This window comes from Leucopleurus acutus, assembly GCF_964270905.1.
Source record: "Leucopleurus acutus genome assembly, chromosome: 2".
Classification (NCBI taxonomy): Eukaryota; Metazoa; Chordata; class Mammalia; order Artiodactyla; family Delphinidae; genus Leucopleurus; species Leucopleurus acutus.
In genome coordinates this window covers 80,888,568-80,914,765 of record NC_139143.1, presented here as the reverse complement: position 1 = coordinate 80,914,765, position 26,198 = coordinate 80,888,568, and the positions used below count along the sequence as shown (strand labels likewise).

At 55.0% G+C, this 26,198-nt stretch overlaps 3 protein-coding genes across 16 annotated transcripts; 1 reads left to right on the top strand and 2 right to left on the bottom strand.

Annotated features, from left to right (window-relative positions):
• Positions 1 to 205: 205 nt before the first annotated feature.
• THBS3 (thrombospondin 3) lies at positions 206 to 10,191 on the bottom strand (the record flags this gene model as incomplete). Of its 8 annotated transcripts, none has more annotated exons than XM_082834285.1 (23): positions 206 to 450; positions 537 to 676; positions 1,613 to 1,785; positions 2,030 to 2,226; positions 2,400 to 2,448; positions 2,558 to 2,736; positions 2,926 to 3,119; positions 3,402 to 3,454; positions 3,562 to 3,710; positions 4,044 to 4,203; positions 4,502 to 4,609; positions 4,704 to 4,814; positions 5,006 to 5,158; positions 5,524 to 5,601; positions 5,843 to 5,983; positions 6,356 to 6,504; positions 6,635 to 6,686; positions 6,776 to 6,858; positions 7,058 to 7,084; positions 7,896 to 7,998; positions 8,103 to 8,359; positions 8,921 to 9,127; positions 10,113 to 10,191. In XM_082834285.1, 23 exons carry the CDS (start codon positions 10,189 to 10,191, stop codon positions 392 to 394), a joined length of 2,901 nt encoding a protein of 966 aa, XP_082690411.1. In that variant the 3' UTR covers positions 206 to 391. The 8 variants fall into 8 exon arrangements, with proteins under 8 accessions (XP_082690411.1, XP_082690412.1, XP_082690415.1 ...); XM_082834286.1 differs by having other exon boundaries at positions 3,592 to 3,710; XM_082834289.1 differs by lacking the exon at positions 4,704 to 4,814 and having other exon boundaries at positions 3,592 to 3,710.
• Positions 10,192 to 11,108: 917 nt separating this feature from the next.
• On the top strand, positions 11,109 to 15,990 carry MTX1 (metaxin 1; the record flags this gene model as incomplete). The annotated part of the gene is given in 10 exon segments (XM_082834320.1): positions 11,109 to 11,162; positions 11,164 to 11,481; positions 11,485 to 11,640; positions 12,620 to 12,689; positions 12,818 to 12,897; positions 14,434 to 14,526; positions 14,708 to 14,890; positions 15,020 to 15,096; positions 15,516 to 15,670; positions 15,771 to 15,990. Coding segments are annotated over 10 exon segments (1,401 nt in total). The 3' UTR covers positions 15,986 to 15,990.
• On the bottom strand, positions 12,961 to 25,004 carry GBA1 (glucosylceramidase beta 1). 7 transcript variants are annotated; one of them, XM_082834305.1, is made up of 12 exons: positions 20,983 to 21,118; positions 20,510 to 20,597; positions 20,071 to 20,262; positions 19,806 to 19,952; positions 19,369 to 19,502; positions 18,972 to 19,144; positions 18,500 to 18,737; positions 17,930 to 18,154; positions 17,402 to 17,565; positions 16,861 to 16,977; positions 16,643 to 16,768; positions 12,961 to 13,156 (listed from the first exon to the last, which is right to left on the bottom strand). In XM_082834305.1, exons 1-11 carry the CDS (start codon positions 21,007 to 21,009, stop codon positions 16,663 to 16,665), a joined length of 1,611 nt encoding a protein of 536 aa, XP_082690431.1. In that variant the 5' UTR covers positions 21,010 to 21,118; the 3' UTR covers positions 12,961 to 13,156; positions 16,643 to 16,662. The 7 variants fall into 7 exon arrangements, with proteins under 7 accessions (XP_082690431.1, XP_082690433.1, XP_082690435.1 ...); XM_082834307.1 differs by having other exon boundaries at positions 12,961 to 13,129; XM_082834309.1 differs by having other exon boundaries at positions 12,961 to 13,126.
• Between the last annotated feature and the right edge of the window lie 1,194 nt (positions 25,005 to 26,198).

Genomic DNA, 26,198 nt, shown 5'->3' with positions numbered 1-26,198 from the left:
ACCTTCCTCACCGTGCCCCAAACTCAGACAAACTTCCTCTAGATCTCTAACTTCCATTCTACTAGTCCTCTCCCCGCCTCAGGTTTTTTCCTGCTCCCCACACTATCCCGGCAAAATCCCTAAAATAAGTAATTGCACTGGCTTAGAAAACAATTGGAACTTTATGGCAACGTGCTGTTGTCTTTCCTGGCGTTAATGCCTGAGAAATACCCCTCAAAAACTTCTCATGTCCTGAACAGTGGGGTCACCACACCTCTGGGGCTGAACTGATGGGTGCCAGAGGAGGTTCTGTGTTTGGCTGAGGGGCTGTAAATTAGACCCCAGGGTCTCCAGGATGGACCCCAAGGCCTGAGGGTCTAAAATCAGGATTCTGAAGCCGGTGGCCACCTCTTCACACTCTTTCCTGGAGCAGCTGCCTCCGGAATGGCTCAAAGTCCTCGGGCACTGTGTCTGAGAAAGGAGATATGATTAAGGTCAGAAGAAGTGACTCCCATGAGGGCAGGAGAGGTCAGGCTGATATCCGTCTGGAGCCTCACCATTGCATCGATACTGGAGATTGGACCAAATGATGTTTTCTTGGGAGAAGCAGAATACACCAAGACGCCCCCCTCGCATGGATGTGTCAATGATCACCCCAGAATCGGCCACTAGCTGGGAACCCTCATAAAGCTTCACCCTGTCCAGGATAGGGGTGTCCATTGGTGCTAGGGTGCCAGTGGACACTGTGCCACCATGACCTGGCCCTGTTCATCCCCAACCCCCCTTGGGCTCACCAGGCCTGAGAGAAGGGAGGTGGGGAAAAGGGAGGAAGGAAAGGGGAGGGAAGGGGGGTGCTTTTCTCAGGCCTGGGGCCCCTGGCTCTTTGTCCAGCCCCCTTTGCATCTCAAAGCACCAGCCGCATTCCAAGCGAGGATTGGGTTGCCATGACGATGAGTACAATGGGCTGGGGGGTGAAGTCACCAGCTTCCCAGGCTCTAGTCCACCCCCCCATCCCCTGTCCTGGTGCCCCGCAGCCCCAGGCACCTTAAAGGGGAACCAACCCAAGTCCCTGCACTCTGGGCTCTTGGCCATTGCCCCTCCCTTCCCTGCCATCCCCACCAAATAGGAAATGCAAAGTTGTGGACAGAGTGCTGAAGTGAGAAGCCTCAGCCTCGCTACTAAGAGGTGTGGAGTCTGGGTTTCCGTAAGCTCTTCTGTAAATGATGATCCCTTCCAGGTCAGACACTTTGATGAGGCAGGTTCTGGGCTGTCCCAGTGATGGGGCTGGATGTGATGTGCCTCTTCACAGACTGGCCTGGGGTTTGGAGGCTCCCAGACGCACCCTCATTTTACAGAGGGGAAAATGGGGCACAGAAAAAGAAGGACTTGCCCAACATTGCTTATAGGTCCTCGGCAGCACCAGCACCAGAGCCCAAGCTGCCTGGTGTTAGGAAGAAAGCAGGGCCAGGACAGCAAGTCTGTGGTGAGAGGGGAGGTAGAGAGAAGCGGTCCCAGTCCGGGCCCAATGGCATCAAGGCACTTAGTAGAGGGGAGGTCACTGGGGAGTCCCAGCTAGAGGTGAAGGGAAGGCTGGGCCTGGGGTCCCTTGGGAGGGCTCAGCCCCTCCCCTCACCGAATGTAGCCAACTTGAGGCCGGTGCAGCAGCTGCCAGCGGTAGGAAGTCTTGTCACGCCAGCCTACATTTCGTGGGTCAGTCCACAGCAGCCGTACCTGATCAGGGGTGTGACCTGTATGCCACAGGGCATTCCTGAGGTGCTCGCCTGGGCCAGACACTGATGTCACTGCCTAGGGGGCATCGGCAAACACAGTGGGTCAACCCCAGGACCCGACCGAGGGAAGACAGCAGGTTGGTAAGTGCAGGTGGAAAAGGGAGTCAGGAGAATATTCTGGAGCCCCAGGGAGCCAACCTCCAGGCCAGATGTCTGGGTAAGAGGGTTCCCCCTACTCAGGCAGTGGGGGAGGCCCCAGGGTTGGTGGGGGAGCCTTTGGGAAAGGGCCCTGGATTGGGGAATCTGGGCAGCTGCGGGACCTTGAGCTGTAGCCCGGGCTGGGCAACAGCCCGGAAAGGTGTGGCCTGCCAGTAGGTCTGCTCCGTTTGCTTCCACATGACCACGTAGAAGCGGCCGCTGTCCTGATAGCTGAAGAGAAAGCCTGCGTAGTCATCATCAGTCACTGTGTTCACATGGAAGGTGCCTTCAAAGTCCACACCATTGAAAGCTGTATATCCTGGGGGCAGGTGGGTGGATGGGATCAGAGTCAGGGGCAGCAAAGCTACTGATGCCCATTGTGGGGTGGGGATGGGAAGGGATGCCTGCTAAATGTGTGGCTCCATCCTCTGCCTGTAGGACCCCTCCATTGGGAAGTCATTGAAATTGTTGAATTGGGTGTCCTTTACATACCAACTGCCAGGCCGGGGTCACTGTTCATGGTCTGAACGATTTCCATGCCCTGGTGGTATGCAGTAAAGACAAAAGCCCTGGTCCAGGTGTGCTGCCCTCCTTAGGCCCTGCTTGCTAGTCTGGCCTGACAGCACCCGCCCAGCCCACTGCCCTAGTACCTGGTTGAGCACGACCCAGTTTGGGTCAATCTGAGCATCACCCTCAGGATCCAGGACGACGGTCTGATAGGCCCGAAAATCCGTGAGGGTTACCTCTGCACTTTCAGGGCACACGTCCAGGGGGTCAACCACTGCATCATTGTCAAAATCATCCTCACACACATCACCAACGCCATTGCCTGGGCAGGATGAAGCCAGGTCCTCAGGAAGGCCCTGGCCACTGCCAGTAGCCAACACTTCCACCTCTCGGGCCTTGAGATGTTGACCTCTCTCCACCACCCTGCCTTCCCTCACTCCCCAGCAAGGCCTGCCACTTCTCCCTGAGCAAAGCCCATGCCGGCCCAATCCTCTGAGGACTCCAGCCTTACCATCTGAGTCCTTCTGATTGGGATTAGGTACCAGGCGACAGTTATCAGGACCAGGAGGCATGTAATCTGGGACACCATCATTGTCATCGTCCCCATCACACTCATCTCCAAGTCCATCATTGTCTGAGTCCAGCTGGGAGCTGTTGGGCAGCTGTGGGCAATTGTCCTTAGTGTCCTGATGCCCATCGCCATCACTGTCCAGAAAAAGGCACCTAATAAAGGCTTTTAAAGGTACCACATCCTTCCCCACTCTTCTGCTTAGGAGTCTCTCTGGGGTTTACCCTGCATTCAGCCAGACCCCTTGCAGTCAGCCAGATGAGGTGAAGGTCCAGCAGTAAGAATGGAAGGTAGACTATGGGAATGACCTGCTACTCGATAGTAGTGGAGAGTTAAAGTTAGATCCTAGAGGGAATTGAGAACATACTAGAGGAAAGTAAAGTATCCCCTAACTTTCCATCCCTTGGCCAAAACCCTACCTGTCTTCATTGGTGTCACAGACATCCCCCACCAGGTCGCTGTCTGCATCTGTCTGAGAGAGAGGGACCCGTTCTCACCATCTCCTCTTGATAACTCTAAAGAGGGTGACCTGACCACTTCCCATCCAAAGGGCTGGGCTTCATCCACCAGTCACCCCACCCCTTCCCTGCCCTCTCCATTCCCCTGTACCTGGGTGGGATTGCTCATTTCAGGGCAGCTGTCGCAAGCATCTCCCACCCCGTCCTCATCCCTGTCTGTCTGCAGGGGGTTGGGGACTTTAGGGCAATTGTCCAATCCATTGGGGATGCCTAGAAGATATGCAGGTAACACAAGGTTATCACTAGAACGAATCACGCTGTCTTCTAGGTTGGTGAAAGCCCTGAGCTCTATCTCCCATCCAGAGGACAGCTGGTCAGGAAATCTGCCTGTAGCTTGTCTTATCCTCTTGCTCACTCCCTGCCTAACCCCACACCCTCCCTCACGTTCCCACTGACATCTGCCACAGGTAATCTCTCACCCAGGCTGACTTCCCCCAAGCATTGCCCTTCCCGAATTCTCAGCCTCCCCGCTTCATTCCCACCATGTCCAAATTCTTAGAGGTTTCCCAGCACGCCCCCCGCCCCCCAGCCCCAGGCCTGCACCATCCCCATCCACGTCGTTGTCACAGGCATCCCCTTCCCCATTGCCATCTGTGTCTTTCTGGTCATTGTTGGGAACGTTGGGGCAGTTGTCACAGGCATCACCAAATGAATCTGTATCTGAGTTTTGCTGGTCCTTGTTGGGAAACAGCCGGCAGTTGTCCTGAGGTGGGAGGGAAAGAGTCAGGCCTCCCTTGAACCACTGGCCACCTCGCATCTTCCTCATCCCTGTACCCTTGTCTACAATCACCACTCCTGTGATGACCCACCTGCTTGGCTCTGTCCCACCCACCCAACTTCCCTGTAGTCCACCTCATCGTAGGCACCAGGTTTATGGCTCCCTAACGTGGAGTATTAGGGCCCCTCCTCAGGAGCTGCCAGTGGCCAATGGAGGACAGGGTTATGGGACAAGGCAACAGCGTCACAGAGAAGCTGGAAAGGTCAGGACATCTGGGAGCCACCTCAACATTCTTGATCCCGTCCCCGTCAGCATCATCATCACACTGGTCCCCCACACCGTCGTTATCAGCATCTTCCTGCCCAGAGTTGGGTGTCAGAAGGCAGTTGTCCTAAAGGTCAAGGGGAGGAAATGGATGGATGAGTTCTGTCCTATCCCAGCCTGGGGTGCCCTATCCTGCTCACTTGCCCGCCTGCCCCCAGCACCTGCTTGCAGTGTTTGTTGTTGTCCATGCACGGCAGCGCCTGGTCCGGGTAGCCATCAATGTCTGTGTCGGGTCCACACACATTCCCGTTCCCAGCCCAGCCCACGTTACACTGGGGCAACACAAAGGGTGGGAGTTAGTGGTCTGGGCTGGCTCCCCACACCCCACCCTCTTCAGGCTCTATTTTCACCAACCAGTTTCTGGGCCTGGGCCCACCTCCCTTTCCCATGCAAGCCCCCATACCAGTCCCTAAACATGGTCACACACACACCCCTTTTCTTCCAAGCCCCAGGCCTAGCTCACCGAGCAGGACACCGCACCATTGCGTTCAAAGAGACAGTGCGCGTGGACATGGCAGGGGCTGTGGGTCGGGCTGTGGCAGGTCCGGGCTGGGAAGCAGCCTTGGCTCTGGTTGCCCAAGAAGCCCAACCGACAGGGACCGCACTTGAAAGAACCCTAAGAGTGGGGAGGCAGTGTCTCAGGAAGGAGGGTCAGCCCAGCAACATCCCCATCCCCTGAGGGGTGTAGGAGGGACCCTCACAGCTAATAGGACAGGTCCATTACTTATCTCCTTTAGGTTCTCATCACAACTTTTTAAGGAGGGTAATAGCCCCATTTCTCAAGTGAGGATGCTGAGGCTCAGAAAAGGTAAATAACTTGCTAAAGGCCATGGCTAGTAAGAGGCAGAATCAGAATTCCAAACCGGGTCCGTGTTGAACACCTACCACATGTAATGTCCTAGGGAAGGAGGAGGGGAAGCAGGAAATCTGAAGAAGGGGTTGCACATTCCCACCACCCAGACACTCAGGTGTTCAGCTCACCACAGTATTGGTGCAGATGGAGTTTGGGTCACAGCCACCATTGTTACCATCATTGCATTCATCAATATCGTTGCAGACCTGAAGGGGCAGACTTTGGGTAGAACCAGACCTACGGTGGGTCTCCTCAGATACAGGAGAGAGTACTGGTGTGGCTTTATCTTTGAACATGGACATGAAGCCCAGACCGAAAACCAATGCGAAGCTGGCAGATGAGCCAGGAGCCTCATCCCATTTATCACAAGGGCTCCACATCCAACCCAGAAGCCCCCCGCCCCTGCAAAGCCAAGATCTTTTGTCCACGGACTCTACCCAACCTGACCTGTTTGCTAGCCCGGGCGTAGTCGATGCCCACACCAGACACCCGTGTGCCTTTGTAGCCTCGGGGACAGGCTTCACAGTGGAAGCCAGGCATGGTGTTGACACAGCTGGAGCCCGGGAAACAAGGGTCCGCGTGAGCACACTGGGGACCAGACGAGAAGAGGTCAGGCCCCTGCCTGTGATCCCAGGACCACTGTTCCTGGTCTCCCTGTTTGCAGGCCTCCCCTCCCCAACCTCATCTATGCTCTGATCCCACCCCCAGCCTCCTGTGGGTTCCCTCCTAGCCAGCCCTCTCAAAATGCCCCTGCCACTCTCCCAGCTCCTTCCCTGCGTGGCCCTGCAGTCTTCATCCCAGACTTGTCTCCCTCCCTTCTCATATGTATTTTCTGGTCTCCAGCCTCTCCTAAACCCAGGGTTCCTCTGCTTCTGACCAACATTCACCCCACCTTCTTGGGCCTCTCCTAACTCCCTCACCCCAGCTTTCTGTGCCCTTCCAGAAAGGGTCCTCACCCACCTCATTGATGTCTGTGCAGTGGGTGCCGTTGCCCTGTAGGCCAGGGGGGCAGGGCCCACAGCGGTAGCCGGGGTACTCATACACTTCCATGCAGTCCACGCCTTGGAAGCAGGGGTTGGGGCTGCAGTGGGAACGCTGTTCATGGAAGCCTGGGTGGGGGGTGGGCACAGTCAGAGTCACCTAGAAGTCACCATTTAATTCACCAGAAGTGGAGGCCAAAGCCCTGGGGTGGGGAGCACACTGATGCCACCTGGAGCCCTCCCCTACTCTCCTACTCACCGCACACCTGACACTCCATGATGGTGTTTCGGATCAGGGACATTTCTTTCACCTGGTAGACAGAAGGATGGCGCGGAGTCAGCTCTTGGCATCTGCCACCCCACCCCAGAATCAGCGCCACCCTTCACCAGCCCACTAAACCTGGTCTCGGATGTCATCCCGCAGCTCTACCAGGATCTGGTTGAAGAGGGTGAGTTGGGTGACCAGCGCCTTGGTCTGCTCCCCTGTCAGGGTCCAGGGTGCAGAGAGGCTCAGAACTGGGGCACCAGCCCCGGGCCCTCTCTGGGTAATAAGCCAGGTGCTGCCACTGCTGCCCACCCATCTTTAAACCCCACCCCATTCCTGGCGGAAAAGGACTTAGTTTCAGGCAGCTGCTCCTCCCCCGCATCCTCATGCCCCTTCACCTCAGCGAGGCCTACTCACCTAGGATGGAGTGCAGTGCGTTGGCCACTAGAGAGGACAAGAAAACACAGAGGGTGGACATGTGAGGAGGGGCCTGGCTGGTAAGGAGGAGGGAGGGAACAGGAACAAAGGGCTGGAGTCTTGGAATAAAGATGTGGTGTCGAATGGTAGGAGGGCAGTGGTGATGCGCAAGCAGCACCTGCCCCCTCCACTGGATGAGGGTCCCTCTAAGGGAGCCACCTCACAGATAGTCGAAACCCAAATCCTCCTGTTCCTAGGCATGGTAGTGGCAGAAGGGATCCAAGTGAGAGGTGACCCGAAGCAGGGCCAGGGCCCCAGTACATTCCATTTCCTCCCTCCCAAGCTTCCACCACAAGAGCTCTTTGAAATATCTGGGAGAAGTGGACATTTTATTTAGGTAAGAGCCTCTGAGCATCCCTGTTAGAGAGACCAGGCAGATGGGCAGTGCTTAGGGAAATGGCTGGTAGGTGACAGATGCCAGTGGGAGCTAAAAAAGACTCAAGACCCTTAGCTCGGTCAACCAAGAAAGACCAAGCAGCTAACTTCCTCACCCCCACGCAGAGTTCTTCAGAGTTATATTCTTTTTTTGGATCATTTTATTTTTCTGGCCACCCTGGTAGGTGGGATGACCTTAAAGGAGATTTTTTTTGACCCACACCTCCTGCTGGGATGGTATTATTTGGAGATCACAGAGTCGGAGGTGAAGGAGATTTGGGGTCACAGAGTCAGAATCCCCAGGAATAGGTGAGCCGAAAGAACTGCTGTTAAGGGGGAGGGAGGTCAAGAGGATGGGAGGGACCTGGGGTCCAGGATGTCAGCTAACAGAAGTCTGTGTTACCTGCACTGTGGATAGACTCATCCCCCTGGAACGGACACTCACTCAGGGCTCCGACCCGGGCCATGGACCCGCCCAGAATCATTTTCATAGATTCCACGAAGCCCTGGGGGGACAGAAACAGAGTAGGGTGGGAGGACCTACCAATTCTTCCTCCCACCGGTGCAAACTGTTTCACAGACACTCAGGGGGTCCTCCTTTCCTGCTCACCTGCATCCTCAAATAAGCCTTCTGTCCCGTCCTAATCTCCAGCCCACTGACTTCCGCTGGAGGAATGGGGGCCAGGGCCGGAAGGCCAGCATGCTGGTCACCCAGTTTGCAGTCCACATAGAGATGCAGGGCAGGGCTGGGTCTGGACGGACCTCGGAGTCGCAGGAGAGCCGTGTGTGTGCGCCCGTCAGCCAAGCCTGCTTGCTGTAGGTTCACTGCATGGACTTTGCCATCTTCCCGCTGGTACCGCACCAGCACTGCCCAGAAGGGGAGGTCAGTATGCGCACCGTCCCCCATCCCATCTCCCAGCTGAGAGACGGGATGGATCAATTCTTCTGAATACCACATCTCTAGGACTATCATTCCTTATCCAGCTATGTATCTCTCAACACCTTGTACATAATAGGTACACGAAAAATGTTTTCCAAATTGATTCAAAGACTAGGACTTTCTTAGTCTTCAGTGTCATCAGATCACTCTCTCCCGTTAGGGTGGCAGCTGGTTCTGTACCCACTGAACCGTCCCAGTGATCTGAGACAGTTCAGATCCCTGGGACACAGGGATCTGAACTGTCTCCCCTCCCCCCAGGCATTCCCACATACAACTCCCATTCCTACAGATGCCTCACCCTATTGTTTGGGTGCCTGGCCTCCTGAGGCACCTCCTAAGCACCAGGTGCCCCTGGTGCCTGGACACAGCCTGATGGGTCCACGGTCCCCACTGGAGCCCAAGGAGAATTAAGAGGGATCTGAGAGTGGGGCTGAGAAAGAGTGCTCAAAGGGGTCACCACGGCAGGAAAGGAGATGCCCACCAGTCACCTTTGTTGATCTTGCCCACAACAGAGGCCTCCAGCCATCGTGTGTTGTCTTGGCGAGAGTAGAGGCCGAAGAGGACACCACCCTGCTTGGGGGGCAGGCGGAAGGTGGACAAGAGATAGATGTCCCCAGCAGTGAGCAGGGCTGTCCGTATCTTCTCCACCACAGCTACCATCTGCCGGGACTCGCCCACAGTCAGCAGGTCAATCACTGGTCACGCAGGGATGATCAAGGTCAGAGCCCTGTCAAATGCTAAGGCCTGCTCTCTCCTCTGAGCCTTCGGGGGTGGGGCATCCTTCATCACCACCCGACAGTGTTAGTCACCTCCTGGAAATTCAGCCCTTGTCGCCATCAGAGGACAAGGCATTGTGCCTTCCTTACTGCCACTCTGGGAACCAGCAGGCCTGAGGCTCACTTGGAAATACAGAAACAGCACCCCGCAAACTTGAGATGCTCCCACCAGGTGGCGCAAAGGAGTCACTGTGTTGATCCCAGGCAGGAGTAGCACCTGGTGCCCACAGCACAGAAATAGGAAGGCAGTTTCTCTTTACACGGCTGGGTTTGGCTCATTCCACACCCTAGTGCCCCTCCTCCCATCCTGGGGGTTCAGCATGCTCGCTCTGGATGAGAACAGCTGCTCACTGAAGGCTCCGACCCTCCTACTGTCTGGCTCTCTCCTACAGGAACGTACGACCCAGCTCCTCTGCCTCCTGCGTCCTGGCCAATCTGTGGTTTCCCTTCCAGCCAGCAAAGAATCTGTGCCTGTGTCATCTGCTCCAGCTACCTCTCCCACAGCCACAGGCCCATCCTACCACCAGACCTCCAGGAGGGCCCAGACCTCTCGGTCCCCACCCCCCCATCCCGTTCTTAGGTAGCCAGGAGCCCAGGGGTGAAAGAAGCCACCTTTGAGCTGCTCTCCCAAACCCTGGGGTGCCTGGGGTTGCTCAGACACCAACCCAGCCAGGCAGCCCTAGCTAGCATCCAGCTCCTGAGTCCTCTGCCCTGGCAAGCTCCCACTCATCCACCACCTTCTGGTGTCAACTCCTCCCCAAAGGGCCATAATTTCATCAACTCTTCTCTCTGATTCAGTGTCAGGACTCTCCCCTCTCCTTTTGCCCACATGCTCCCTGCTATTAGGCTGGGGGCAAAAGGGGAGGAGGCAGAGAGGGGGCTAAGAAGATTGGTACAGGCTTACCCTGCAGGTCCTGACTGGCAGATGTGAAAGTGCAAAGGAGGAGAAGAGCCAGGGCCCCCCGAAGTTCCTGCGTCTCCATGCCGCTCAGCCGGCTCACTACCCCTGGCAGGCAGGCGGCTGGGAGGGGAAAAGGCTAGGCGGAGAGCAGGAGCGGGGGGGCGGAGGGACTGGAAGGGGGAGTTGAAGGGGGGGCCGGCAGGCGGTGAGGGGGGGGGGGCTGAAACAAAGAGCTGCCAATCACCCTGGAGGCATACCCAGCTCCGGGAACCAGGGGCACTGGGGAAGAGTCCTGGAGGCCTCCTTGCCTCCTGCCTCTTCCTAATGGTGCTCTCCCCCAGGTGCCTCCCTCTCTCCCGGCATCTCGCTGTTGGGAGCTGCTACCGAATGCTACTGTTTTCTGGAAGCCACAGTTGGGGAAGGCAGGAACCCTTGGCGGGGCAGTGCCAGACAGTGGGCATTATTCCACAGCTGGCATGAGAGAATTCCAAGGGAGTGGCCGAAACTAGCTCGCTGTAGTGCCCAGGGGATGGCCGCATGGCATGAAGTTTGCTGCTCGGATAGAGCAAGTGCTCTTTATTGGGGGAGCGGGGGCATGACTTGTGCTTGCGCCTCCGTTTTTCCCTCATTCCTAGGAAAACTTCGAGTCTGGAAGCGTCCGCTGGGAACTGGAGGGAGAGTCTAAAACAGTGGTCAGTGAGGTTGAAGAAATCAGGAAAGACGAAAGGGACACCAAGGACAGGAGTAGACCAAAGGACAGGCCAGGGGCCGGGGGCCAGACTGGGAACACTGGGGGTACCGGCGGACAGGCCGTGACCCGGATGAAGCAGAGGGGCGCCTCTGTTCCCGTTACCAAGGCAACAGCCCGCGAGCCCCACCTCCCCTTCCCCCACTCAGGCCCAGCCCGGCCTCGCTCCGGCCGCCGCCACCGCCCCTGTTTTGTTTCCATGGCAACAGGAGGCGCGGGGCCGGTTCCAAACATAACGCGCTGTGGAAAACATGCAGCTCGGGGGACCCCCCCCCCACCCCCGCAGCCCCCGCTCGGGGCCGAGCCCTGCGGGGCCCCCAGAGCAGCCCAGACCTCGTGCAGATTTGCGAGGGCCCCCAGAGCCCGTCCAGGAGCACAAAACCCCCCTCTCCTAGGCCCGCCGCGCCTTCGGGGGTTCAGGGCTCCCCTCGGCCGAGGTACCCTGACTCTCCAAGGCGCGCCGCGCTGAGAGCCCTTCCCCCCTTCGCGAGCCACCTCTGGATCAGGCGGCGTCCGCCCTCCCCCGAAGCCCTCGGCCCCGCCCCACGCCGTCAGGCAGCCTCTCTGGCCGGGATAAGCCGCGCCCTCCTGAGGGCCTCCCCCGGCTCTCCACTGCGATCCGCCTGAGGGGCTGGGGGCGGATCCGCACAGTGGAGGGCGGAAGCGCAGGGGGAGGTGCTTCCGGGACAGAGGGCGGGCAAGATGGCGGCGCCCATGGAGCTGTTCTGCTGGTCAGGGGGCTGGGGCCTGCCCTCAGTGGACCTGGACAGCCTGGCCGTGCTGGTGAGGAGCGGCGCCGGCGCCCTCTGCTGCGCCCTGGAGGACTGGGGAGGGGGCCCGGACTAGCCGGTCATTCGAATTTTGCCAGGGCGCCTCAGCACGCGTGCAATGGGGGAAACTGAGGCCATCAAAGAGCGTGACTGGCCGGTATAGACTCAGTGTCCTGTGTCGTAGCAGCCTAGGTTTTGTTTAGCGATGGAAAGAGGCCTGATCAGGGGTTCAGAAGATGAGTTTTAGTTCTTGAACATCCATTTACTGGCTCTGTGACCTTGGGACGATCCCTTCTTTCTGGGCGCTGTTTCTTCATCCAGAGGTTTACTAAGGCTGGACGATCTCAGGGTTCTCCGGCTCGGCATTGCTGCTTTCTCCTCAGCCTCCCTTTCCTCCTCTTCAATCAACAGCATTTACTGAGTTTATTCTTTATTTAACCAAAGGGCCCACAGCCAGGCTCTGTAGAAAATGCTTTGGAGCCAGGCAGACTAGTTCACTTCACACATTCACTCACTCATTTAATAAGCATGTATTAGGCCTCTTCCAAATACTAAACATTGGCATGCAAAGATGAATAGCATTTGGTCCCTCCCCTGAAGTTGTTCACAGAAAGATAGACGTGTCAGCAAATAAGTGTAATAAAATGTTCAGGTGCTAAGTTATAAGTAGGAACAGGCCATAGAGACTGCCCAGGAAGGAATGGTTAGTGCTTCCAAATGAGGCTAGGTGTTCACCAGGTAGATGGCAGGAGAGGAGAGAGAGGGAAGGATTTTCCTGGCTGACTTGTAATCATGGACATGTCCATAATCTCTGTGAGCCTTGTGTTGCCCACTGTAAAATGGGAACAGTAATGTCTACCTCTTTTTTTGTGAGGCAATTCCTAAGCATAGGGCATAGCGCAAAAGGTATTCAATAAATGTTATTTCTTTTCTTGATTCCCCTGTGGGGGCCATGTCCCTGGCCTCTCTGCCTTCTGCTTCCTTCCCTGCAGACCTATGCCAGATTTACTGGTGCCCCACTCAAGGTGCACAAGATCACCAACCCCTGGCGGAGCCCTTCAGGTACCCAGTGTCCCTGGGGGGTGAGGAAGGGAGTGTACAAGGGGAAGAGCAGGAGACAGACAGGGATGTGATGCAGTTATGTATGGATAGGCAGCTCTCTGGTGGACATACTTCTTTCTCAACGTCAGGAACTCTGCCTGCCCTTCAGACCAGTCATGGAGAGGTCATCTCAGTACCACACAAGATCATCACCCACCTTCGAAAAGAGGTAGGTGGCTTGGGTAGGGGGGCTGCCAGTGAGAGACGTTCAGTCAATTCAGTGCAACACACATTTATTGAGTACCAAATATATGCCAAACCAGACACAGGGGACCGAGCTTCAAGGAACATATAGTCTGGTTGAGGAGACACAGACGTGTTGCTGTGATGTAGTAAGTAGTAGGGTAGAGATTCAGCTAGGCCACTGTCAAGGCATCTGGAGGCACAATGACTTCTGCCTGCTGGGTGAGGAGGGAGAGATGAACAGGCTGATGACACATGGAAGGGAAAGGAGAGTAGGAGAGAACAGTTGGCTCAGATGAGGTCCTCAAAGATGAGACCAGAAAAAAAAAGGTGGCACCAGACAGGGATTGCTAAGGGCCATTGCCCTTTTTTCAGGGACCAGGTTGGGCTTTATAATATGGGGCTCAGGATGGATGAGGCTAAGAGCCAGGGTGGGGAAGTTGAGAGAGCATTACGAGAGGATTGGGGAGGCCTAGGCTGTGCTTTTCACTGTCATTGGCTGTGTGACCTTGAGCAAATTGCTTAACCTCTCAGAGCCGTAAGCTTCTTATTTGTAAAACTATGGGGCTTAGCCAGGATGCTTTCCAAGGGCTCTTCTAGTTTCATGGTCTAGTTCCAAAAGTGAACATACTGTCAGAAATGGGGCCCTCATTCATTTCTACTTTCCCAAAGGTGGAGGAACCAGGGAATTAATGGAGGCTTGAGAGGGGATCCAGGTAAAAGCCAGAGTTTCTGGCGGGACTGGGCTATTGTTGCCTTATGTATGAACACAGCTTTCCCAGTTTCCAAAGAGTTTTCTCCTAACACAGCCACACTGAGAGAAAGATTATTATCCCTATTCCATGAGGGAGAATGAGGCTCAGAGAGATTTAAGGATCACACTCAAGAGGTTATTTGGGGACAGCGTTTACTCAGGATGTGGAGGAGGGTGCTGAGGAGCAGATACTGGAGCCTACAAGGTGTGGCAGGCTGAGACCTGGGGGTATGGTTGGAATGTGTGTGGTGGTGGCGCCTGGGCCATGGAATGACATAGAAGAAACACCCAAGAGCTGGGCACTGGGGCCCTAGACGTGGGTTCACTGGGTCTTGGGAGCATGAGGATGGCGTCCCCTAGTACCCGAGGCACTGACTGAGGCCCAACCTGCATCTGAGCTCCGCTCTGCTAGTTTTGGTGTCTGGATCGGAGAAGTTACTGTTAGAAAGTTGCCGTCAGCAGGCATCCTGCCAGCTTTCTGTGGAAACTCTGGGAGCTGCTCTTGGTTTGTGGCTGGGCCTTCTTTCCAACTCCCAATGGGCGCGGGACCTTGACGGCCAGCAGGCTCCAAGGTCCAGGCTTCCCGCCAACAGCAACAGGCTACTGACTGGGCCCAGGCAAGGGGGCCTCAGCGAGCAAAGCCCCACACTCTACCTCTGCTACACTCAGAGGTCAGTGTGGGTGGTGCCAGACAGGATGCCTCCCTCCTTGAGGAAGTGTCCCTGGAGTCCTCCAGCATCCACCTCACAGTGGATGTTTCCTCCACAGAAGTACAATGCTGATTATGATCTGTCAGCCCGGCAAGGAGCAGACACCTTGGCCTTTATGTCTCTGCTGGAGGAGAAGCTGCTCCCGGTGCTGGTGAGTGTGCCCAGACCTCCCAGCATGGGTGGTCAGTGGGGGAGGGGGTCGGGCATACACACAGACACCCCCTCACACCCCCCCCACAGGCTTGGAGCAGCGTGGGGACCAGAAGCCCACCCTGGGTCAGGCAGGTGCACTGGCTCAGACCTGCTTCTTCCTTCCTATACACCCAATCCAGATACATACTTTCTGGGTAGACGCCAAGAACTATGTGGAAGTAACCCGGAAGTGGTACGCAGAGGCTATGCCCTTTCCCCTCAACTTCTTCCTGCCTGGCCGCATGCAGCGGCAGTACGTGGAGCGGCTGCAGCTGCTGTGTGGGGAGCACAGGCCAGAGGAGGAGGAAGAGCTGGAGAAGGAGGTACCTCTGGGACAGGGGGCTGTTGTTGTATGAGAGGAGCCCCCAGGGCGATGGCCAGGAGTGGGAGTGCCTGGCAGGGGAGGTGGCACTGTTCCCGCAGCCGCAGGCTGACCTGGTGTCCCCCTATAGCTATACCAGGAAGCTCGGGAATGCCTGACCCTTCTCTCTCAGCGCCTGGGCTCTCAGAAATTCTTCTTTGGAGATGCGTGAGTCTGACTCCCGGGGAATCATAGGTGGCTTGGAAGAAGGTACAGGTTCAGACAGCCACAGAGGCTAGGGTGGGCTCAGGCTCTGGAAAAGAGGTCCTCGGGACAGACATTGGATCTGGTGACAGTGGGGCTGTGTGTGGGCCCGGAGCCGCCTCAGTGGTACAGGAGGGTGGGAGGGCCGCCAGGCCCAGGAGGGGCCTGCTGGGCTGTGGGGCACTCAATGTGCCCTTTATGCAGCCCTGGGATAGAGTCCCATTCAAGGCAGGCTGGCGCCACCTGGGGCGCCTTCCCCACACCAGGACCAGAACTGTGTGTCCTCTCTTCCCCTGCTGCCCAGAGCCTACCTTTCCAGGGCCGACTCTTCCTCCGACTCCATCTGTCCCCCTTCTCCATCCTACCCTTTCTCTCTGCTGCAGCCCCGCCTCCCTGGATGCCTTTGTCTTCAGCTACTTGGCCCTGCTGCAGCAGGCGAAGCTGCCCAGTGGGAAACTGCAGGCCCACCTGCGGGGGCTGCACAACCTCTGTGCCTACTGCACCCATATCCTCAGCCTCTACTTCCCCTGGGAGGGAGGTAAGGGGCAGATGGGTGGGGGGTGGGCGCTAGCTCTGCGGAGAGTGGGCAGGGATCCAGAAACCAGCCCCCCGACCCACCTTCCTTCCTTGCCCCTCAGCTGAGGTGCCACCTCCACGCCAGACACCAGCAAACCCAGAGACTGAGGAGGAGCCATATCGGCGCCGGAACCAGATCCTATCCGTGTTGGCGGGGCTGGCAGCCATGGCGGGTTATGCCTTGCTCAGTGGCATTGTCTCCATCCAGCGGGCACCACCTGCCCGGGCCCCACGCACACGGGCCCTGGGCATGGCTGAGGAGGTTGAAGAGGAATGATTTATCCTCATGCTCCCAGGACTGATTTTTCTACTGTCATGCATTCCAGAGGCTCCTGTGTTTCCCCATTGTTGGTATGGCTGGAAATGGGGTCCCACCCCCAGAATAAAACTGCTCACACTGACTGGGATCAGACATTCTCTCCTTTAAGAGGCTGCCATTTTTCCTCGCTGGACCACTGGGGCCATCTGGGTGCTTGAGTCTACCCACTGGTGCTTGGCTTCTTTCACTGCCTGTGCCCTGGTGCTGACATCTGCATGGACCTGGTTCTGCATCTCCAAGAAAGACAAGCACTTCCCAGTTTTGGGTTCAGCCTTCCTAGTCTCTTCCTTTCCTTAATCTCTCTTGCCATCCACCCCCCACCCCTGTGTTTGTACAGACAGTGAGCTCACCCTGGGCCTGGGCCCAGTTTCCACAGGCAACCAGCACACAGCACACGCTCACACAAGCATGGGGGTGGAGGACCACTGGGGCTTCCGGTCCTTTCCCTAGGGGCCTCCAGCCCCTGGCACCAACTAGAGGGGAGAGTGAGTCACCCAAACCACTGCCTCTGGGCTTACGTCACTTAAGCTCCCCCCCAGTCCTGCTGTACCCTCTGTAGCCACAGACAGCATGTGAGCTGACTATCCTTTCGATGTCCATGCTGAGCCTAGGCACCTGCTTGGGTATCTGTTCCATCACTGGCGACGCCACAGATAGGTGTGAATGGAGTAGCCAGGTGAGATAGCTTCCACGAAGCCCACGGCAGGATCCTTGATGGTAAGAGGCACATCCTTAGAGGAGCTGGGGGAGACGGGGAGGAGAAGCTGAGAGTGTGATCCTGCCAAGCCCACCGTCTTGTCCTCAGCCCAGTTCCCAGGCCCCACTGCTCTCACCGGTTTAGCACGACCACAACTGCAGAGCCATCGGGATGTATCAGTGCCACTGTGTCCAAGTCATTCTTCTCACTGGCAACCAGCCCCACTCTCTGAGATCCCTCAGGAATGAACTTGCTGAAGTGGGAACAGGCATCGTCAGGGACCCCAGCCCAGCTCCCCTGGCCCTGAGGGCAGCTCCCATCAGTCTCTCACTTAAGAAGTCATCTTCCCTACCACCTACCCCCTCCCCCTAGAACACTTCCAAAGCTCTGCCCTAACTCTCCAGGCCTCAAGCTGTGCGGCTGGGCGTGCCCTGCCCTCCCGCCTCCCAGTCCCAGCATCGGGCATTCAGGGATTGTCTGTGTCTCGAATGCCAGCTAGTCACTGCCTGCCTAGATGGTGCAAGGGAGACATGCGTGCTGCTCCCAAAGTTCCCACCCTCAGCACCTTCCTGCCTCCTCACTGGGGCGGGGGGAGGGGGGAGAGGGGGCGGGGATACAATCCCAGTGCAGGAGATGCCAGGACTGGTGTGGAGTGGGGGTGCCTGCCCTCCACTCACCTGAAGTGGCCAAGGTGGTAAAACATGGGCTGTTTGTAAAATGTGTCCTTGGCGATGTCCACAATGATGGGGCTGTCGACAAAGTTGCGCACCCAATTGGGTCCCCCCTCAGGGTTTAGGGCGAGGTTCCAGTCAGTCCAGCCGACCACATGGTAGAGGAGGTTCTAGGGTAGGAACAGGGCAGAGACAAAGGCCCCCAGTGAATACAGTTAAGTGTCACATGAGGGAGACGGGCTATGGTGCCTCAGCCTTTGTGAGGGGAGTAATATCTAAGGAGCGAGGGTTTGTGAGGACAGAGGCATCGCCAGAGAAGCTGAGGAATCTGAGGCAGATGTAACCGCTCAAGCATTTGGAACGAGGGTGATGGTGTGCAGATCTGTGAAGGGAAGGCAACAGAGGGGATCATAATGTCCCAAAATTTGCTCCAAAGAGTAAGCCAGCTGGGGAAAAGCTGGAGAGGAGCCTTTGGTGAGACTAGCAAGGGGTCTGAGGTGGTCTGCTTTGCGGAAAGGGAGACAGGTGGTTCACCGTGATGATGCTGTGGCTGTACTGCATCCCTCGATCCCAGGAGCCCAGCCGCACGCTCTGCTCCCAGAACTTGGAGCCCACACAGGCCTCCGAGGCAAAGAGCATGGTGTCGGGGAACAGGCGATGTGTCTCCCCCAGGGTGGCTTTTGCTGGAGCCAGAAAGTCCAGGTACCAATGTACAGCGATGCCATGAACATACTTAGCTGCTTCTGGGTCTGCCAGCACCTGTACAGGGAAAGGGAAGGACTACTGGGGAAAGAGAGCCACTGAGCCTGGGTCCTGCACAAAGGGTTCTGGAAGAGGCACTAGGACCTGAGAAGTGGGCAGTGGGATGAACACAACTTAGAGGGGGTTAAAGTGACAGCCGTGGAGATTCATGGGGCCCTGGAGATGCAGAGGGGGATCACCACCACCACCAGCACCCCAGGGGTGCCACCTGGGCACCTGGTCCCAGCCAGGGTGCTCTAGGAATCAAGAGTTGGGGCAGGGAAGGCACTCTGTTCGGGAGCCAGCCATTCGGATGCTGGGCTTGGGGGTCACTAGGGCACCCATGGAGCTCCTGGTCCTTACCACCTGGGCCCAGTGGGGCAGCAGCAGGCGTTGGTCATCTAGCATGAGCAGTCGGACGTTGCGGTGTGTACTGTTGGCCAGGGTGGGGCCCAGGTCATGGGCGATGAAGTCTCGCTGGTGTTCAGGGGTGAAGCCCAGGCACTGGAAGGGGTACCCGCTAAATAGCCCTGCAGAAGGCTCGTTCTCAGCTGTCACTGCCCAGAACTGTAACTTGTGCTCAGCATAGGCATCCAGGAACCTGGCGAGGGAAAGGGTGTGAGTGATCATGGCCAAGACAGGGAACCAAGACCCTGGGGAATAGAAGGCCTGACTGGGTGGGGGAAAACTGAGGGGCCTGAGTCTGAAAGACCCAGAAGGTAGAAAGGTGAGCTGAGGAGATCTGGAGGCGGAACCAGATCAAGGGCTGGGACATAGACCAGGGTGTCCAAGATGGGAGGCTGGTCCAGACCCCATGGCCCTGCTATTCCCTTACTTGACAAAGTATCTGGCCCAGGTCTGGTGGTAGAGATCCCCTGGATGACCCTTGAGTGTCCCCTTCCCATTCACTGCCCCATTGGTCTTGAGCCAAGTGGGTGATGTCCAGGGACTGGCAAAGAGTGAGACAGGGCGCTGGGCCAACTCCAGGGCTCGGTGAATCAGGGGTATCTAGAAACAAAGGTGGTGAGGAGAGAGACATCCAGAGTTGGAACATAAACAGACTGGCCCACCCAGTGTATCAGGCCTAGCATCAGCCTCCTCCCTCCCACCCCAGGACAGAACACAGAGAGCAGAGGGCACGTTCTATGTCTCTCTGCAGACTGCTCTAGCCCGAGGCCTCTCAACCACCAGGCATCAATGCCACCGGGGCCTGAGGCAGCCAGAGTGGCCACCTTGAGCTTGACATCTTCCTCTGGCAGGCTGAAGTTGAGCAACTGGAAGTCATCAGGGGTGTCCGCATAGGTGTAGGTGCGGATGGAGAAGTCACAGCTGGCCATGGGGACCCGCATGATGTTGTATTCGATTCCTGCAGAAAAAGAAGACCAAGATATGTGTGTCTGAGTCAGTAGGAGAATGTGGGGCACTGTCTACCACTTGCCAGTCCTAAATTACGTCTGAGTTGAGGGCTAAGGGGAACTTGGGCTCTGGGTGAAGCGCAGACCTTCTGAGCCTGAGAGGCCCCAGGCACTCAGCAGAAGATGGGTAGGACAATCTTTTTTTTCACTGGGCATTAAGAGAGACCCATATGTCAGGGATGGGTGGATGTCAGGGTCAAAGGAAAGGTCAAAGTGTCAATTGCACTATGTCATCTTGTCCCCTTCCTCCTTACCTTCTTTAGAGAAGTACGATTTGAGTAGTAAATCCCGTGCAGGAGGTGACAGGGCAAGGATGTTGAGAGCAGCAGCATCTGTCACGGCCCCTCCAAAACCCTTCACTTTCTGGAACTTCTGATCTGGCTGCAGGGTCAACAGCAGCCCTGAGGACATCCGCAGGGAATAAAGGGTGTCAGTGCACAGGGGAGAAACTCCATGGTGACTGCCGGCATGATTTAGCTCCAGGAGGACCCCAGCCTGGGTGAGGGGTGTAGTGGTTACCTGTGCCTGTGCGGTTGGCCTGGATGGTCCCCAGACTCAGCTCCATTCGGCGCCCACTGCGTGTGCTCTCAAAGCGGCTGAAGGTGCCAGGGTCAGGCAGGGTCAGGGGGTCAAGAGAGTCACAGTACGTAGCATTGCAGACACAGACCACTGAGCTGTAGCCAAAGCTTTTAGGGCTGCAGGGGCGGGCACCTGGGAGGGAGAGAGCACAAGAGAGGCAAGGGCTGAAGGAGGAAGATGGGGAGAAGGGACACACCAGTTGGAAGGAAAGACTGAATACTGATTTCAAAGATTCTCTTGATGTACCCCACAGTTGATCTCAGTCACTCAAACGGGTTTAGTGAGCATCTAATGAAGGCCACCACCGTATGTCAGAGACTACCAAAGGACCATAAGGCAGAAGGGGGCCTCGGGGCTCCCTCCCTCCTCCTTGACTCACCTGATGCCCACGACACAGCCTGAAGTAGAAGCAATCCCATGAGGCTGGGAGCCATGATGCCTACTCTGTCCTGGGGCTTGGGACACTCCTGAGAACAGAATGAGGAGAGGCTAGAGGGCAAGCCCCTCTCCACCTCTCATCTACTCTCCCAGGCAGGGCTCGGCTGCCTGTGGGCACCCAGCCTAGTCTCCCACCTTTAATAGAATGGAACAAAGCCCACAGACACCTGGGTCCAGACACCCTCCAAGCCCTCTGCTAATAATAGCTCTCTGCCCACCCCGACCAGGACCCTCCTCCACCCCTCGTCCTAACCATTTCTCCCTCAACCTCACCTTCCCTCCATCTGTCCCTCCATCAAAGGGCCGTGATGGCCTGGTTTCGAGGAGAGTGTGTCGTTCACTGAATTCCAGAGCCTGGAGGGCCAGGATTCCAGAAAGAGCGACAAGACCATTTGGGAGCCCTGGCCCACTCACCTCTCTGGAAGGACTTGAAAACACCATCACCAGATGAGAAGACTGCGGGGTTCCCAAACCTCGGAGGGATAGAGTATCAGCTAAATAAAAACAGGGGTGCAGGAGCCTGAGATAGCCATACGTACCAGGTGAGCCCTGCGAGTTAATTCCGGCAAAATGGAGTGGATGTGTCACGTGATAACTATGGGAGCGTCACATGACACGAGAAGTGAGGCAATCGCAACCATGCTTGTAAAGGGCAACTGACTGTCTTCTTCTGGGCTGTTGGTGATTATACACCCTATGAAATTCTGGAAGGCATGTATGGATGACAACTTTAGGAAGAATCTAGATGAAAGATCTGAATGAAGGATTGGGTAGAGGCTCCCGAATCCCAAAGGATGGGAACCACAGCAGGCACATTGCTTTCTTGAGAAAAAATTTTAGTCATGCTAATAAAGGTGATACTAATAAAAGAGGTTCACTGTGCAAAATACTGAGGCCAAAATACTGAGAGATGATTAAGAAGTCTTTGCCCTATCGAGGTTCAGAAGCCTCGTAAGAGTCAGACTCTTACACGGATGGTAACAGATAAAGACAAAATTGGTAACAGGTGTGCACAGAGAGGCCCTTCATGCTGGGGTTATCCTGGAAGGTTTCATGGAGGAGAAGAGGTGAGGTTTAGGGAATATTAACCAGAGGAGTGCAGGGACGATGGGCCCTGGGCAGAGGGACAGTGCTTCTCCAGTCCTCACTTGTTTCATCATCAGATGCAGATGAGAAGGAAATCACAGGACAGGGGGGTTGTGTAAAGTAGTTCAGAAACTGGAAAGTGTGGTACAAAGCTGCATCCTCAGTGGATGTGACAAGGGGGTTGTCCATGGTGTTGCCTCATGGGCCACATCATATTGATTCAGTGGGAATGACACAGAATTATGACCTGACTGACTACCGCTCTCTGAGCCTACTTCATCACCTGTAAAATGGAGGGAATACCACCACCTCACCAGGTCACTACTGAAATCAGGGAGATAAGCACAGTGCCTGGTACAGAGTAGACACTTGGGAACCACTTGTTTGCTGTGCCTTTTTGTTTTTTTAAATTATCTCAGTGAAGTCTTTCCAGACACACTCCAGGCAAAATTGACCATTTCTTCTTCTAGGTTCCTGTAGCCCTATAGGAGCTATAGTCTCACTGAGACTATACTGAATATAGACTATACTGAATACAGTCTCAGTGAGACGAGCTTGGTTTGAATCCTGGCTCTACCACTTACTGGCTGTTTGACCTTCAATAAATTACTTAATCACTCTAAGCCTCTGTTTCCCATCTATAAAAGGGGAGAGATAACTCCTATCTCACAAAATTGTTGTGAGGTGGAAGTATGATAATGTGTGTCTAGCACACTGCTTGGCACCAAATACTGCAACAAGTTAGGGCTGTGTTTATGGAAGGAGCTTGGAGCTCCCCAAAGGAATGGCTTACTCATTCTAAGTAGAAGACCTGGCACAGGGTGGGTAGGTGCCGGCTTGTTGCATTGAATTGAACCATCATCACTATGTCAAATCGGCCCCATCTAGACTTGCTGTTTTTCCAGGAAATGCTGCACAGGGCTTGTATTTGGGAAGAGGGCAGGTGATCTTACTTCCCTCTAGGTCACTCACTCCACAAATATTTACGGATATTAAGTACATACTACATTTGCCCCTACCTCCTCTGTTGGCTTTATTTATTTTTTAACATCTTTATTGGAGTATAATTGCTTTACAATGGTGTGTTAGCTTCTGCTGTATAACAAAGTGTATCAGCTATACATATACACATATCCCCATATCCCCTCCCTCTTGAGCCTCCCTCCCTCCCTCCCTATTCCACCGCTCTAGGTGGTCACAAAGCACCGAGCTGATCTCCCTGTGCTATGGGCTCTGTTGGCCTTAGAGCCCCACTCCCCTCCCTGTTTCCCTCTGCAGGCACAGAGTTTGTGAGTGTCCTGTTTCTTCTCTCACAATGTGGTTTGCCCTTGAGGCTTTTATATTTTATTTTCTAAATAAAGTTGGTTATAATAAGGGCTAATAATATTTATTGAGTACTTATTCTGTGCCACTTTATGCTCATAGTCTCATTTTATTCTCATGTGGCAGATACGATTATTTTCCCCATTTTAGAGATGAGGAACCTAAGACTCTGAAAGGTCATGAAGTTGCCCTAAGTCGCTTGACTACTCAGCTGTGGAACCTGGATTTGTAATGAGGCGGGGCGGGCACATGGCCCCTCAGCTCGCGGCTGTTAGCCCGAGACCCTGAGCACCACGGTTAAAGGTCCCGCTCCACCAACAGTCAGCCTGGCAGTGGTCCTCTCAGCAGAGAGTGGGTTAGGCCGAGGCAGATCTCGGCCTTCTCGCCGGGACCCTCCAGGCCCTCCAGCCGCGGGGCCAGCGGGTGAGCTGGGGTGCCCCGGGGACAAGCTGAGGGCTGTGTCCCGCAGAGCTACAAGCCCTCACCACAGCCACCCACTGGCCGGGTCCAGGCCTCAAAGCAGCAGCAAACCTCTGCCCCATCCCCCCCTGTGCAGCCTAATGGCAGTGGCGGTCTCCATGGGTCCCAGGCCATGGAGGCCTCAGCAACTGCAGTATATGGACACTGCCATTAAGGTAACAGCTTCAGGGACTTCCCTGGTAGCATCATGGTTAAGAATCCGCCTGCCAATGCAGGGGACATGGGTTCGATCCCTGCTCTGGGAAGATCCCACATGCCACGGAGCAACTAAGTCCGTGCACCACAACTACTGAGCCTACGCTCTAGAGCCCGCGAGCCACAACTACTGGGCCCGCGTGCTGCAACTACTGAAGCCCGCACGCCTAGAGCCCGTGCTCTGCAACAAGAGAAGCCACTGCAATGAGAAGCCCGTGCACTGCAACGAAGAGCCCCGCTCTCCGCAGTTACAGAAAGCCTGCGTGCAGCAACGAAGACCCAATGCAGCCAAAAATTTAAATTAATTAATTAATTAAAATAAATTTTTAAAAAAAGGTAACAGCTTCAACCAGCTTCAGTTTCTCCCTTCACATTTCTAAGATTGGTACAGCTTAGATCAGTTGTCTCCCGCTAGGAGGTGGCCAGAGGTCAGGGTTAAGCTGCAAGGACACTGCACATCATTATTTGAGGTCCACCTCTGTCGTTGGGGCTATTCTCAAAGAAGGGCAATCGTTGTGAGCTGGGAATTCACCTGACTGGTATTTGCTACAACATGTATTCCTATCAATCCTATACAAGTCATTCTCTCCAGTGTAAATGAAAAGCCTGAGGGCCGGCTGGGTCCCTGGGCGCCTGGCTCCCTCAATGATGATGGCTGGGCAGGGTCTGAGGACCTGGCCCTGAGGGTGCCGCCAGCTGAGATCTGCCTCTTCAGCAGGGCCTGGGCACTGGCAGTAAGACCCATACTGGGTGCTGCACCAACGCTCCCGGCAGGGTAACTGGCCCTCACAAGGACCCCCTCCTTTAGCCAGGGCCTGGACCTCAGAGAGTAAAGGTTGAGCCTTTGGGACCTTGCCCTTTCTCATCAGAATAGAGAATAACATTTGTTTTGGTGGAGGTTTACAGGAATGCTGTGACCTGACCGTGACCTGACCTCAAGAACAAAGGATCTGACACCAAAGAAGTCTGCAACAACTAACCACAGCCCTCCCTCACCTTTCCTATAAATGAGCTTTGCTGAAAGCTTTCTTTCCGGGAGTTTGGGTTTTTAAGGCATAAGCCACCCGTCTCCTTGCACGGCCCTGCAATAAATCTTTCTCTCTCCAAACTCCGACGTTGTGGTATTGTTTGGCCTCTCTATGCGTTGGGCACACGGACTTGCGTCCGATAAGATTTGTATCCAGGGTCCTATGACACAAATGACACATTTGATGAGTGCCTCCAGTGTGCCAAATGCTACATTAGCTGCCGGCTATTTTCAAAAGCTGCTGTGCTGGTCTGCAGCGTCTGTTTTAAAATCGTCCCATGTTTTCTACACGTGTTTTACCTGCTCAAAATGAAGCCCGGGCTTCCCTGGTGGCGCAGTGGTTGAGAGTCCGCCTGCCGATGCAGGGGACGCGGGTTCGTGACCCGGTCCGGGAGGATCCCACATGCCGCGGAGCTGCTGGGCCCGTGAGCCATGACCGCTGAGCCTGCGTGTCCGGAGCCTGTGCTCCGCAATGGGAGAGGCCAAAACGGTGAGAGGCCCGCGTTCCGCAAAAAAAAAAAAAAAAAAAAAAAAAAAAATGAAGCCCAAGTTGGCTTCTGAAGTGCTGGCTACGTGGCAACATTTCTGGATCTGTGTTCTTCAAAGGCATTGGTCAGGGGATAACTTGTCAATAATGAAACAGAATCCAGGGCTCCCAGCTTGGGCAAGATGGATTGATTTTCAGCTGGGGAGAGGTAGGTCTGCCTCTCTTCCCAAGCTTCACTCTCCCTGTCCTGGGAGATCTCAGCCCAACAGCCTGAGCACCCCTTTTCATAAAAAGTATTTCCTCACATACTCTCTACTATCCTGAAATGAACCTATAGATAATATGACTTACCTACACACATAATTTAAGAGAATCAATATAGTTGCCTTAATTGGCATATAAAGGAAAGATAATGGGACTATTTTTTATAGCAAAATATGTTTTCAATAAGTAAATGCTTAGGCATGATTACCTACAAGACATTATAAAATAGTCAGATATGTACTAACCTAAATGGAATAAATTAGGATTTAACAGAAGCAAAAACAGCCCATGAATTAATAATTTCAATATGTAAGTTTCATATGTCATTTTTACAATACGTAATTATTATTGTGCTGCAAAAACATAAAATATATGATAAATCAAAATGCTTAAAAGTCAATCTTTATGAATAAGATTCAGTGCATTCCACATGTCTTCACAAATTCACTATTTGATTCTAGGCCTTAGCAATTCAGTAAGGAAAAGGACAGTCTTTTCAACAAACGGCGCTGAGATGACTGGATATCATGCAAAAAGACAAACGTAGGGACTTTCCTGGTGGCGCAGTGGTTAAGAATTGCCTGCCAATGCAGGGGATACAGGTTCGAGCCCTGGTCCGGGAAGATTCCACATGCCGCGGAGCAACTAAGCCCGTGTGCCACAACTACTGAGCCTGCACTCTAGAGCCCACAAGCCACAACTACTGAGCCCACATGCCACAACTACTGAAGCCTGTGCGCCTAGAGCCCGTGCTCCGCAACAAGAGAA